At 36.3% G+C, this 15,907-nt stretch overlaps 1 protein-coding gene across 4 annotated transcripts in view; it reads right to left on the bottom strand.

Annotated features, from left to right (window-relative positions):
* Window positions 1-15,907, bottom strand: part of alpha-Spec (alpha spectrin) — a 164,881-nt gene that overhangs the window by 102,364 nt on the left and 46,610 nt on the right. For all 4 annotated transcript variants that reach the window (XM_081764258.1, XM_081764260.1, XM_081764261.1 and 1 more), the window contains 6 exons: window positions 14,693-14,848; window positions 6,451-6,546; window positions 5,959-6,094; window positions 2,642-2,772; window positions 799-987; window positions 153-341 (listed from right to left, as the gene is read on the bottom strand). In XM_081764258.1, coding sequence (XP_081620384.1) covers window positions 153-341; window positions 799-987; window positions 2,642-2,772; window positions 5,959-6,094; window positions 6,451-6,546; window positions 14,693-14,842 — 891 coding nt within the window. In that variant the 5' untranslated portion in view covers window positions 14,843-14,848. Of the gene's footprint in view, window positions 1-152; window positions 342-798; window positions 988-2,641; window positions 2,773-5,958; window positions 6,095-6,450; window positions 6,547-14,692; window positions 14,849-15,907 lie in introns of those variants that run through there.

Here is a 15,907-nt window from a genome sequence, read left to right as displayed (position 1 = left end):
CGACAAGACGAAGATGTTTACCATTTAGCAACTAGAAAATGCATTATTATATACTAACTGCTGTTGATCGTAATGAAGAAAACATTTCAAATACATTGAATAACGAAAACTACCTTGCTTTGGAAGTAATACATTTATAATAATATACACACCTGCAGAGTTTGAACGCTAGCTAAGTCTCGACCATAATCATCAGAAGATAACACGACATCTTTCTCAGTTATCCATGCTACGGTTTCATCAGCATCTCTGTTGAAACGCTGGATTTCATGAGCTCCAAATAATTTCTCCTGTCGCATCAGAGCAAGTTGTTTCAACCGCTGCCAAGCTTCATTCAATTCCTGTAGAAGTAAATAAACACTAAGAATACGCAAGAAATAATTTTAGCAGAAATCTATTGAACTTTTGCTAAATGAATTGAACAAAAACTAAAATTAATAAACAGTACTTTCATTTCCACATAAGATTCCTCGATATCCACTGTTAAGTTCCATGATAAGTACTCCAAAATAAAGTATGTACTCTGTATTCAGAATGTAAGAGAATTTGGAGTAGATACGCACATCTAAGGAATTTCAATAATAAAATACGTAAGAAATAGGAACACGTACAAAAACGTAATAATCTTTACTACCGAAAAAAATTAAATTAAGTCTATTATTTAGAAATTACCGAAGTAAAAAAAAAAAAAAATACAAAATGTCCGTCCTTAGTCCAATACAGAACGGGCATATCATGGACATTGATCAATTTGGAAGCGGCATAGGCATGACGATTTTAGATATTAATGTCAATTACCTCTTTTCTACGTAGAATAATGTCTCTTTCTGGATGGCCCTCGGTGACCAGTTTATCAGCAGATTCATTAACTTCGGTAACGCGATATTCTTGAGAAGCCATATCCTTCTGAAATTCATCGAATTTTCTCTGAAGAACTTCCACATGTTCTAGGTCGTGGCCGAATTCATCAGTTGTCACAAACGTTTCCTACAAAAGAAAAAAGAAATGCGTGAAAATCAAACATTTTATAATATAAAGAAGACAAAATTTAATCATTAAATTGATCTTCAGCTCAAAATCCACCATCCTTGTTTTAGATAATAAAAAAATGTTTTAGGTTTTGAGTCTAAGAATGTCTTCTAATGATATTTTGTGATATAAGATTGCTTATGTGACTCATACATTTCCAGATATTTAATATGCCCAAGTATGTACATCGGAATTCGAGTACCATTCGACATTTTAATATGCTCAAATCATACAACATTCACCATTATATTTTTTCAACAAAAGCTTTACATTAGAACTAAAACAATATGTGGAAAATAACACTGCTTGATGTACAGTACATACACAAACTGAATTGTTATTGACACTGGTTCTAGCTGAAATTTTAGGACAGGAATGTAATGAGTATCAGGTCTGAAAGGGTTAATTACACGATAGACAAGTCTCACAAATAACACAAGAGCTAAACTCCAATATGGTTACCGATATACTATTTCTTGACGCATGAACTCAACTGTCTAAATAGGTCTTATTGCTAAATTTCACAAGATAACAGCAAAAGCAGCAAGACAGAGCAACAGATGTGTTCTTTTTTAAGAAGACACATACATTAGGATCAGCTTCATATACAATTTTCCTTCACATTCAGTGTAAAGTTCAATATTATATAATATGACGGGGTCTCTGAATGAGACTTTCGGTGTGAGAGCATACTTCAGGCCATACATAAATGCTACTTTGGTGTTGGAATTGTCCTCGTTTTCAACCAAAAAGGTGGCCTTCCGGTTTTAAATTGTCAGGAGGCAACCATACTAGTTAAGTCCTCTACAGCATTAACTTTCTTTCAGAGTGAGATTAGTGTAAGACAGTTTGTACGATATGATACTCTGAAGTTTCCTGAGTCCGAAGAAAATTGACCAAGCAAGTACTCACTGTCGAGTTGCAAAATTTTCACTGTTCTATGTGATTTATTTTTAAACTGTATTTCAAGTATGTGATAAATATAATTAAGCGGTGAGAGCATCTACATGCCACGATTTAACACGTATTCTATTCTATTGAAATTATCGTCCCTTTCGAGCGGCTACAGTTTCCTGTTAAGTTTCTTCTTGCAATGATAATTAACAAGACGCAAGAATGTGCATTAAGAACTAACACTATTTAGGAAACTAAACACAAAAACAAAACATTAAGAAAAAAAGGATAGTGAAAAATGGGATTTGCGTTCTTTTTTAAAATCAATTTTTCAAACAAAAAATATATATTAATTTACTGTGGAAGGGTTTCCGTAAGGTAAATACGGACAAGAAATATGCTTATTTTATGTTTAAATATGTAGGACAGAATAACCAGGAAGATATTATGTAAAATACATTTTGCTTAAAATTGTGGTGTTATGGTCGTCGCAGAAATTTCATCATTTATATTAGTCAGTAGCTTATTGTTAACCTCATTTTAGCTTTAACATATTCCTTACCCTGTTTATTTTCTGGAGATACAAATATAGAAAAAAAATCAGTACCTTCATTCTAATATATCTCCCCCCTCCCCGCCAATACTGACTAAACACGAGAAAATCGTTTTCACAAGAGACAAGATTACGCTTTTTTTTTTTTTTTTTTTTAATACTTACTTTGTCATTGATCCAAAACATGACTTCATCACACTGTCGAAGGAACTGTACCAAAAACTGGGCTTGTTGCAGCTTCATTCCCTTCTCTGCCAGTTTGGAGAGCAACAGCTCCCATAAGCGGTGAAGTTCATCTGTAAGTATATCAAGTCATGGTTAATACCAAGACTTAACTACACACTACGCGTACCGTTATTTTGTATTACAATGAAATCTGTATTGAATGGAACTTGGATTCAGTAACGAGTTTTTACCGAACAATTTTATGGGTCCGCTAGCTTTTAAATGGTGTAGTTTAAGCTACATTAACCTGAAAAACGAGTTCAACGGAAATAAAACATCGGATATAAATATTCACTATTGTTTCTGCATTTTAGAAGTAATTTTTACAAAACATATTACCTTAAATTCAGAAAGTGAGCCAGGTAATATACACAAATCGCTCTAAACTAAATTACGAAGTCTTGATCTTTCATTATAGGCTGGTAATTTGAATGCCCAGGTTTTGACATAACTGACAGCACTAAATTTCACTTCTATTAAGTTTGCGGTTGAGATGTCTGGTTTTACGTCTGATGAAAAAAACATACACTATAACGCAACCAATCGATGAAGAGAGATGAAAGTACCACGCCACAAACTCCGTATATATTCAGAAAAGAGACTGCCCTGCCCGGTCAGACAGGAGGCACCGTGTGGTTTAACAGGATCGTGTAAAACTACATCAACATTGCTACTGATTTTCCGTTATGAGATCGAACTGAGAGATTATGCACATCTAGCTTCGAAAAGCCATCAATAGCGCCCTTGGACCACGAGTGGTGAATGACCACACCATACGGCGTTAGTTTGTAAAATTTCGTGCCGTTAAAATGTGGTCACTGATAAACAGAATGTTCTGAATAGCTAATCAGAAACACAGTGGAAATGGTCCCTAGGAAAAGTGGTCATCGCATGTACACATAATACAACTGTCACTCGGCCGCCCCGCGCAAAATTGGTAAAATGAAGAAGTAGGACTCACGGGTGACACGATTTGACACTGGAAGCACGATCACCGTCTAGATTTGTGAAATTCTCCGTCTGGTATATGAAATAACCGGGAAGGCTATCTGCACTGGAATGCTACTTTAAAAAAAAAAATCTGCTACGATAACGTAAACGGTCAGGGCAGGAATGGATTGTTGTGACCTAAGTCCACAATGCTTTTCACAAACACCCTTCCACTCCTAAGTAGTGTGGCCGGTATGGTGTCTATATGGTATGTACGTGATCCACGTCTTTCTCCGTCAAGGCGAAACCATCAATGCGGATTGCACTGAACTCCATGAAATGTACCGTCATTTTGTCTTCAAACATTCAGCAATGGTTAACAGACTTGGAGTCCTGAACTTAAATCACAATGGATCCTTTATATTTATCTCAAAGGACGGTGGAGCCACTCCATGACCTGCAGTATAAAACCCTTCTTCACCTACTATGTTCTCCTTACATCTTTGAATCGACTAATCGACTGTTTTCCGCCGTTTCGATCATTTCTTGACCGGGCAGAACTTTCCTGACGACCGGCCGATGCAACGTGCGGTTGAGGACTTCTCTGCATCGCAGACTCCAGACCTCGATCGTTTTGGATTATCTATTTATTTATACATATTTCTGGATATTACCGGCATCTATGGCCTTAAGTCCATTACACATGAGGGATGACGTCCCTCTGCAAATATGCTATCCAGGGAAGGGGGCAAGGAAGAAAGGAATGTAGCGGCCTAAGACCTATATGTTAGGTACTATCCCGGCATTTGCCTGGTGTTAATGAGAAAAACCAAGAAAAATCTCAGAATAGTTGGCCTGAAAAAGCTGTTACACCTTTTCGACCGAGTGTCCCTTCCAGGAAACGAACCCAGGACCACTCGCACCAAAAACCGTGAGCGTCAGAGACTATTGACAGTCATGGAATCCAATCATTGGGTGAGAGATAGCAAACGTGAGTGGATGCAGCTTGAAACCATTTTCAGTAGTCGCGTTTTGTAGTTTTCACTTTTTAGCCTTCAAAACTGCACTACGTCAGCTTGACATTTAAATCGCACCAACCGAATTAATAAATAAAAGTGTTGAAACAAACAGTAGCTTACTTAGAAATATTCTGTATGTATTACAGGCTCATTTTCCAATATTATAATATAGTTTGTTGTTGCTGATTTATTTAGAAAATATAAGAAAAAGTGGTAAAGACATTAGTAAAAACTCTCAACAGTTTTCAACGTATACTCCAATTTCAAAGCATGGCATTTTATTTTATAATGTAATGTATCTTTCAAGTTCGGACTCACCGTGCTCATGAAATAAACAGTCCTGTTAAAGTTCCTTGATTCTTCAGTTTTTCTTTCTTTTTGTTCATTTGTTTAAAGTTAAAAACCACAATAAAAGTGAAGTACTGGTAGTTTAATATGCATAATAAATTATTATCGCCTACCAAAATTTTTAAGATTTATTCTCATACGTTTATTATTACTTAAAAATTCTGCTGGATTAGTGCAATTTTTAAATAAACTTCAGCTTTATACGAAACAAGCTTTTTTTTTCTCTCTTTTAAATTTAGTTATTTATTCAATTCATATATTTTCGTACTTAACCCATTCACACATACATTTTCTGAAAATTAAAATGCATTCAGACGTAGTTCTTTTTTTAAAGTAATTTTTCAAAAAAAAAAAATAAATAAATAAATAAATAAATAAATAAATAAAAAATAAAAAAATAAAAAAACTAAAAACTTGATTGCACATTATTTTAATAATTATTGACCGGAAAGGTGAAGGATATTCCTGTGATATTTGCATGAGCATAAAAGACATACATTAGTATGAATATATGAATAATCAATTTCCAAAAAGAATAATTCGTATGAAGTCAAAAGTAAAATTACTCAATGGCGTTATAGGTTGCATACCAATTAATCAGTAAAAATCTACATCTAAGTATCAATATAACAATTCGATGCACACGTTTCAATGACCACTTGTCATCATTCTCAGTGCATGTTCCTTACGATTCTATTCATTTTGCACAATTACATATTCTGGACACGTTTCTCCATCAGATCCTCCTCCAATGGTTAACACTGTTTCTACAATAAAGGACACTTGTCAGAATATTTGATTCTACAAGCGCAGTGAAGATGACCATTTTGGTCATTGAAACGTATGCGTCGATTGCTATATGAGTGTTTTAATGAGGAAATTCTTTCAGAAATAAAATATTTGTGATAATTTTATATCCAAAAGTCCCCATATAGCACATTTTATATCCCAAAAACTCACCGAGACGTTTGCGAATGATCTCTGAAGCAAAATGTCCTTGGTTGATCATTTCCATTCCTGTGTTGTCTAAGACTACAATTGCATTACTATGAGCGGCTACTTCGGCCTCAAATGCTTGATGTTTTTGGATTTTTGCCTGAAATTCAAACCACAAAGAAACATTAATGTGGTTTATATAGAGTAACTTCCACATAAATAACGAAATCTATTATTATACGGTAATTACACGTAGAATAAAAAGCAAATTAACAAAATTTCTTCTCTCATTAAATAACTAATAAATTTAAGGATTTTATTACGATCAGATCAGTAAATATCACATTATGTATATAATTTTCGTAATCAAAATGTATTTCTTATTCTGTTATTTTGAATATGATTTTAAAAAAAAACATTGATCCAACAATTCTTTAAAAAAAAAAAATAATAAAATAAAATTCTTGGAACACGTTCCCCACTTGAAACAGTGAAATCCAAAACACATCGACGTACCTGCAGGTTGGTAGGATCTCTGTAGCTCTCATCAGAGGCTGCTTGGAGCTTTTCGTAAATCCAGGATTCCAACTCATCTGCATCTCGCTTGAAATACTGTAACAAAGAACAAATTTACCACATAATGTATAAACGTGCGCAATACTACAAAAGTTCTAGCATGTTACACGAACCAAACTATAAGCATTTCGTTATTTGAATAGAAACTTAATTTTTTCGTGTCTACTTAGCTTAGCAGTTTAAAGTGATTTTTATCAATGATATAAAGAAAAAGTGAGGATTTGATATTGTGCATACTTTAGCATTTGAGAAAAGACTTTCATTTCCGAAATACATAATTAATGATTCATTCATTTGTGTATAGATGGAATATTAAGATGAGCTTCCGTTAGTCTGGCACTACAGTCCTGTCAGCCAGATGGTGCACATTTAATTGAGTGATCAGTGTACAGCCTCGCCCTTAGATCAAGGCGTGCTACTTCCTATTTTATAATTCACACTAACTTAAAAAAATAACATTCATTATTATGTTGGAACGAAAGTGAATCAGTCGTTTGAGAAACCCAACTTGTCCAAGAAAAATCTATTTTAACTTTACAATTTAAATAGAATCTGCAAGAGTAAATCTAGCGATTTCAAGAGAAACCCGACTTCTGTGATGTATAGAAAGTGTCCGTAATAGCTACTGAAACATCAGAAACCAAGAGAAAAATAAGAGTTTCAAAGAAAAGTCGGGTTTCTCAAACGACTGATTCAATTAGATAATACAATATTAACATTTACAGGGTGGCCACTCATTTGGAATTTCAAAATTCCCTGACTTTTCCCTGACTTTTCCAGAAATTTTCCCGGTTTTCCAGAAAATTTCTAGAGAGATCTAAAATTGGTATATATAGGAACCTTGGGCAACTCAGGGACACGAACCCCTAAATTCCAGTAAAATTATTGCTTTTAATTATTCTTTTGTGATTCCAGGCCCCCGGGCATTTGTCCCCTATTCCCCCTCCCCTGTCGCCGGCCCTGCAAACCCGTAAACCATTATTAAACACAAATCATGTGAGTTATACGGCAAAGAAGTCCATGTGTTAAGAAAAAGAAATACTCGAAAACATGGTAGGGTGGTTGTGCCAGTCTTCGACCACCCCCTAGTTGCCGACCACTTTTCACTTTAAAACCATATATTAGGCTTATTTTCCGATAAAAAAGCATGCTTTTCCGTTATAATTGAATTGCAGCTTGTTCTGAACCAATCACAAAGATACTGTCAAAATATATTGCACATGCATTCGGTAATAGCCAATCAAATGTGCCTACGGAAGACGCACTGAATTTTCGACAACTTTAATCTGTTGCAAATGGGAACGACAGCGCCCTGTTTTTCGTGCTTTTCCATAGTTTTATCTCACCAGGTAAGAAATGCACATATTATTCTGTTACATGGAACTGTAGAACACATTTTAGTAATTAAATTTTAGTGATAACTGTAAGGTATGAAGAATAAATCAATAAAATGTAGTGGTCGGACACTGACTCATGAAATATTCTTTGTTAACTAGTGTTCGACCACAGGGTGGTCTAGCACTGAAAAATTGTAGAAATATCAATAACGACTAACTTTCGATTCATCTGCATGAAATGAGTTCCTAGTTACCAATTCTGAAGTTATAATGGAATACGAGAACATTTACTAGTGTTCGACCACTACTTTTCGTAATACATTTGTACTGGTCGAAAATTAGCTGTTTCTTTCTCAGTGTCCGGCCATGCTTTGCGTTTGTATTTTCTCGCAGAATTTCTTGATTCAAACACTAATTCAGTGATCAATTTACATTTGTATAATCATCTGCTGAGTCTTACCGTTAATACATGAATATTCACCTAATGACCGTGGCTCAGTGGTAATGGTGAAGAGGCATTCCATTGAGGGTTCGAATCCCTCTCAAGAGCAAGGGTATTTTAATTGTCTTCGATATTTCTGTGTTTGTGTTCCTGTCAGGATTGGATTACCTCCAATTGGCTCGAGGAGCATTCAGGCTTAATGTCTCGGTTGAGACGAACTTTCGCATTTCGAACTTAGCATTCGAAAGGTCCTCGGTTCGATCCCAGCGGTCGACCATCTTGACTGAGTTTTTTCGGGTTTTTCCTCAGTCACACCAGGGAAATGCTGGGATGGTATCTTCAAAATAGACCCTGGCCGTCTAACTTCTAACATCCTCTCCCCCATCCTATCCCGGTCGGAACCGTAGATGCCTAAAGGCCATAAAATAAATTCAAATAACTGAATATTCATGTAGTTTCCCAACATTTTCATGGAAAATTAACGGCACTCTTAGGGTATGACATTTCATTTGAATAATAAATTTATTATATTTGGTCTAATTTGTTTAATACTGAACTACACTATTCTCGCTTCGTCGTGGAACGCATTCAAATATTGTTAGCGGAATAGCAACTATCAGCTTACGTCTGGAATAATCTGTTTTCCTTGCATATCCTTAAGAATTTTTGTTTCTTTCAGAGATAATGAGTGAGTATAGGCCTAAGCTTAAACTGCCAGCTTATTCAAACGAGGATCTACAAAAAGGTCTGGAGGCTTGTCGCGGAAAAAAAAAGCGCTCCATACGAAAGGCATCAGTAATCTATGGAATTCCTCGGGTAACGCTGATGGATAAATTTCATGGTCACAGTCCCAAAAAGCGAAAAATAGATTCAGAACCATACCTAACACAGAAAGGAGAGAGGGATTAGCAAACTGCTCCTTAATATCAGCAAAAGGGCTTTCTACAGAAAAAATACGATCTTCTGAACAGTGTTAAAAAATTGTCGATTCAGAAAAACCCAAAACGCCGTTCAAAGACAATCGAGCCGGTGAAACCTCGTACTACACTTACTTGAGGAGACACCCACAAATCGTGTTCCTGAACTTTGAACAAAACGCGATATGCTGTAACCGAGGGGAACATTCGCTTGTGGTTTTCGGAGCTTGAGAAATACTTGAAAGAAACGGGACAATGTGGTATTCTAAATGATTCTGAGCGAATATTTAATGCTGATGAATCCAGCTTTTAACTGTGTCACAAATCAAGAAAAGCGTTCGGGTCCAAAGCTGGAAATATATGTACGAGGTGAAGGGCAATGAGAAAGAAACATTAACACTGCTTTGCACTTTTTCCGCAGCAAGAAAAATTGTATCCCCGATGGTCGTATACCTGTAAGAGATCTTCTAAAGGACGTTATCAGTGCAGTTTCTTCAGAGATTTTCATAGGCAGGTCAGGTCAGATAGCGGCTGGATGCGAAGTGAAACACTACGAATGGATAGCAAACGGCTTCCTAAACTGGGTGAATGATCCCTCTATTAAGAAACCAGTCCTTCTGCTAATCGACAGCCACAAGACTCACTTGGCAATGGAAGTCAACGAATTTTTGTTCCAGCCATGCTATAGTACTCTACTGCCTTCCACCAAACAGCACACATATTCTTCAACCCTGCGACGTATCAGTGTTCAAATCGTTTTCGAGAGTTCTACATGGAAACTGAGTAAAATGTTACACGTGTTATTTCTGCACCACTAATTAAAAGAGTGATATACAAGGTAGCAACACAATTAGTAATTAAAAACGAATTTAGAAGATGGGGTTTATACCCCTTCAACCCAGAGAAGACGAAGCATGTTTGGTGCTGCATTCCACTGAACCTTAAATGAATTTGGTGGTCCCTTTCTTGACAAAACTATCACAAAATTACTTAATATCAGCGACTATTGTGCGAAAATGCGAAGTGATACCCGAAAAACTAATGATGTAACACCTACAGATGCTATTAGTTTGGTAAAGTTATGCTTTAGCCTTCATACTGTAATTAAAAGCACATTAATCGAGTAGTGGTCGATGACTAAACAGTACGCGGTCGAGCATTAACGAAAAATGGTCGAACACTAAAAGAAATCAGTTACTGGTGTTCCTCCGACTAATATTACATAAATGGTATAAGTTATCTCAGTTTTGGATAAAGTATAGATAAAATATAGTTTTAGGAACATATATGAGCTACTTGCATCCTCCTATGTTGTTCCATTGAGTGAAAAACGATTAAGGACCATAAGAAAATGAGTTAGGTGGTCGAGGACTGGCACATTTACCCTATTTTGATCCAGGCCCATAGCTAGGAAATCGCCAATGGAGGTGGAGCCCGCACCCTGCGACAATCCTCAACTCCCTTGACTGAAATTTTCATTTCTTTTTTAAACAAATATATGTTTAAAAAATAAGTAGTCAATAATTCTTAAATTTATTTTCTTGGAAAAACACCATTACAGAATTTACATAAAATCGGTTTAAAATTGCAAAATTCAAATCAAGAAACTGTTCTACTCATTATCTACTTATTATTCGTTAATTTGCAATCAAATATTTCTCGGGATTTAACAACAAATATACAATACCTTCACCAGGTGTGCTTATTAGCAACCTCTGTCATATTGCAGTACAAGGTTATGCTATCGTTCTTTGACGTCACAAATGAATGGAGAGGACAATTATGGAGCTACCTGTATTAAGAAGTAGCGGACTTCGGTCTAGAAAGCCAGCATTAACAACTTTAGGTAGGCCCGGGTCCCAAAGCTTTTGTCGTGCCAGCAGTGGCGTGCGGTGGTTATGCAACCGGGGAACAGGTCGACATAGATGGGAAATATTGTGTAACAAAACAACGGAACTGAAGTAAATGAGCACTATTAAAATGTGCTTTTAAGAAATCAGAAAAATTTGTTTGAAGCTGATTTTTTTTTAGAACAATAGTACATGCAGTAGCGGAATTGGGTGTAAAAACTAGGGGGAGGGGAATGCCATTACTTCAAATTGGTGGTCAAAAGGTCAAATATCTGTAAAAAAGCATGGCCAATTAATCGTGTGGCGCAAAAAGTACTGCCGCCACTGAGTACAAATGCATGTGGAATCCACACAGTTTTTGATTCCACATAGAAATACACGCATTAACCAAAATTCCACATATTTTGTGGAATTCGACACACATTCGGAACTCTTCCGGCAGAAATACTCAACTATCGTTCAGCCTTTATATTAATCACGTGACTACCAAAACGGGATGCAGGGGCGCAGCCCCGAGCGAATTCTGGAAATCAAGCAGCCATCGAACTAAACAAGTGTGTTAATTACAAAATGGTCCCGATTTCGCTCCAGCTCAATTCATGGGCAGCACTAAACGACAAAAGAATATGAAGAAAGTATGCGCAGCCCAAACCAGCAGAGCTAGATAAACGAAACCTGGAAGGAAGGAGAAATCTGGGGGCGAAGCCCCCAGCGACCAAAGCTATTTTGTATATAAATAAACCGGCTAAATGGCTAGGAATACAGCAGAACGTAAATTTTCTCCCGAGTAAAAATTCCATGTTTTTCATCAAAATTCCCTGACTTTTCCAGAATTAAAAAATTCCCTGACTTTTCCCGGTTTTCCAGGTTTTCCAGGTGAGTGGCCACCCTGATTTAACACAAGAAGATACTTTAATATTGAATTCTTAAGTAAAACTGATTTATTTCTAACTCTCCCAAATTGGTGTCTTTTCATGAATCTTTTCAGCCAAGAAAACAAAAAGAAGTCGGAGAGGAACAAGTCGATACTACAGGGCGGCTATGGCAGTTGGCATTGTTGCTAATCAGAAACTCCTTCGCTGTCAACGCACTGTGGTTTGACGCATTGACATCTAAAGGATCCAGCTGTCGGAGACCTTGGGACGGATACGAACGATACGGAATCTTAACAGCACTTGCACGTAAAAATGTATATTTAATGTCGTTCCAGGAGGGACAAACTCTTTGTGAGCTCTAATATTGTTTTGAACTTCGATTTGTTCATGCAAGCTTTCTTCAGCCCATTTTGGCCATGGACGGTCGACCTTCCGTTGTCCGTCCTGCACATTCTCTCTTGATATTTTTTTTTTTGAAGAACTTATGCCACGCAACAATCTGTGTTGTTTGTAAGCATTCGTTCCCGAAGGCTGTTCGCAACGTGTCTACACTCTCTGTCCCGGATTTTCCGAATCGTACATAAAACTTGATACCGTACTGCTGTATTTTTCTCATGATACGTCACATGCACAGAGATCCACTAGACCCACGTTCCACTCGCTCCCACTCTCGTGGTTAACTTTTGGTTGCGATGTATCACTAAGACCTCACTACATTCCTCCACCGCAAGTTTATTTCACTCCGACACGACAGTCAATTCAGTCAGATAACGACAGTCAGATAAATCCTGTATGAGTACTGTGTATACGGAGAATAAACCGGGGTATTTCTGACGGTTACAGATTTCCGAATCAGCAATTATATTCCTGGGCTTTCGGCATGTATGAGAGATGAGATTTTTCGGCGATCACACTACCCAGGGAAGTGGGGAAGGAAGAAAGCGGGCTGACTTTTGTTAGGTACCATCGCGGCATTTGCCCCGTGGGAATGAGGAAAACCAAGGAAAAAACCCATTCACGAATCAGGATGGCTGACCTTTCCGACCGGTGTCCTCACCAGGAATCGAACCCGGGACCGTGCTCGTACCAAAGTCGACAGCGTTGCCGACTACGCTACGCGGGCCACTCAGAGGCTTTCGAAATGTAAGTGCTGAGAATAATGAAGAAAATTATCTACGCCGAACACAAAACCTGTCAAGGAAATATTAGGAAGACATACGGGGAGAAAACAATATTAGAAGTTCTAAAGAAAGAACGAACAAAGCAACGGAAAAGGTACTGGAAAGACAATGACAAGAAATCGTATTCTAAGGGACAAGACAGATGTTACAGTGAAATAAAAAAAAAATTAAAAATATAAAAAAATAATAAAAAAGATAAGAAAAAATAACTAAAGGATGGTATTGGAACGTACGGCATACACGTTAGCCGAGAACCGTACAATTGGAAACTTCAATTATGAAAAGTAATCTGCCAGTGATTATCAATTAATTAGTCACCGTAACGTAAGATGTGACTAACTCAGTAGTCTGCAAAACTGGCGTTTCTGGCATGTAAAATTTGGGGGGCGGAGAATCAAAGAAAAGTAATTTAAATGGTACTACCTAGCCCAACTTGTTTATTACCTTCGGTTCCATTTATTAACTTTCTCCTTACTTTTATGGACCCCCTGAAGTATATCAATAACTCTATTATGACCGTTTCACAGCCTGAATATTAAATCCCAAATGAATATAATAATTATTATTTAACAGTTATATGTTATTCTGTCGTTAGTAAAGAAATTAAATTAGAATAAAATATTGGATGTTTTATACTTCAAAATATTGAGGGACGCGCCCCCTCGTCCCCGCTATAGACGCCCGTATATATATATATATATATATATCATCACTTGTTCTGTCAAGTTACGAACAAACTCACAACCTGGAATATATTTCACAATGTTGAATCCCAGGGTAAAGAGAAACTAAAATAAAACTTAGTCGACTCATATTGACCAAAAATATGATATGTTTACATATATTTTTGCTGGTGAGTGTACAAAGAATTATCTAAATATTTCATAGATAAAATACTTGCTCCCCTTCAGGGCTTTCTAAGTCGGAACGCACTTCTGACATCCTTTTCTGAAGAAATCATTCACTAGTAATTTAAAAAACTTAAAATGTATAACTGAAAAATTCAAATCTGGTTAAATACACACGAGTTATTTGAGAGTATAAGACGAAACTTGTTCAAAACATTGATCAGAACATAAACTGAATACAAAATCAAAGAAGAAAGCTTTCTCTTCAACAACTAAATATTAACAAATTGGAATTAACTTAATCACTGTATTAAAAAAAAAATGTATTTACAAAATGAATATTTCAATTTATAAAACTACAAGAAGACTATTATATGAATTTACATTATCAATAGAGGGCAGCACATCTTAATTTCTTTCATTTATTTAGTTTTAGCGCCTGCCATCAGAGCCAATTAGAACGTCGGCATTTTTTCTTCTGCAAAAAGAACACGGTTCTCCCTTTTTATCATACCAAAGATGTTTACCGAAAAGCACAACACGTTACAGGACTGTTGTTAAATTTAGTTCATTTTTCTCTCTCTCACTTACCCCTCTTCTACTTAGGAATTCAGTCTAAAATTAGAGTCCTACAATATTGTAACTCTTCTATACTCGTAACATCCTGTACAGGATGTTCTGAGTGAGTTTTTTTTTTTCTTTTTAATAATATGAACAAATCAGTGAACATACCTGAAATCGTCGAGAATCTTCTAGCTTTTCCCTCTTATGTCGAGCTTCGGCTTTGAATGCTCCATAGCGATTCAAGACTTGCTCTCGCCGCTCCTGAATATCCTCCGCAGACTCAAGTATCTTCACCTCTTTCGGTGTTATTTGATCCATTTTTTCCTGAAAAGAAATATCACACTGTATCATTATACTGTAAAACTTGTACAGACCCATTTTTTAATTTTGGGCATCTCTTATAAAACTTACAGTAATAGCTCTATATTATACCGTCGAATACGGTGTATAAGCTTCACCACCCAGTGTTTTCACTAGTTGTCGTGTCAGCTTTCCTTTAGACCAGTGTTTCTCAAACTATGGTTCGTGAACCATAAAGTGTTCTCCAGATATGCTCTATTGGTCCTCTTAGATATGACCTATTGAACAGTCCAATAAGGACAAAGAATAAACTTAAGTGAACTGTGCATGATCTATTCTCTCAAACAGGTAAAGATTATAAAATTTACTAACGTAAAGAATTCTAAGAACTTGCAAAAGTGTAACTTGTCTCTATTATAAAATATTATATTTTATTTTTTTTAAAACCAATAATATGTATTTTCATCTATCGTGTGTTCACTCAATAGGAGTGTAGTTCGGCAAGTTCCCATGCTGAATTTTACAACAGTATTCCTTCCTTCCTTCACCCGTCTTTTGACCGCATTTGTGGGGTTGCTATGTCTTAGCACTCAATGTGTCTGCTCTTTCTTCCCAGATATATATATATATATATATATAGAAAAATTTTGGTTGCAAGTACTAGCCAGCCAAAAAAGTCTACTAGGCAGACCATCTTGCAGTCGGAGGTGTTATACTCGCCAAATGTACTTTACTTGCAGTGACTTTACTCGCCAAATGTAAAAAAATACTGGCGAGCAGGAGAGTGGATTTTTCAAGCCATATTATATATATATATATATATATATATATATATATATATATATATATATATATATAAAAAGAAAACTATATATGTTAGACAGCAATCTTCTAATCACTAACTGAAAGGACAGAGTTTGAAACTGTGACAACTAAGTCCACGTGGAGTTGACAAGTGGCTATCAATTGTTTGAAATAAGGGTTCTGGCTGGTCTTTTAGTTATCAGGGGTGTTCTCCACAAATTCCCGCGGACAATGGTTTACTTATGGCCATACATAGAAGGCAGTACCTTTATATACGAA

The sequence above is a fragment of the Thermobia domestica genome, chromosome 7 (assembly GCF_964235325.1).
Source record: "Thermobia domestica chromosome 7, izTheDome1.hap1.1, whole genome shotgun sequence".
NCBI lineage: Eukaryota > Metazoa > Arthropoda > Insecta > Zygentoma > Lepismatidae > Thermobia > Thermobia domestica.
This window is presented reverse-complemented; position numbering and strand designations above follow the sequence as displayed.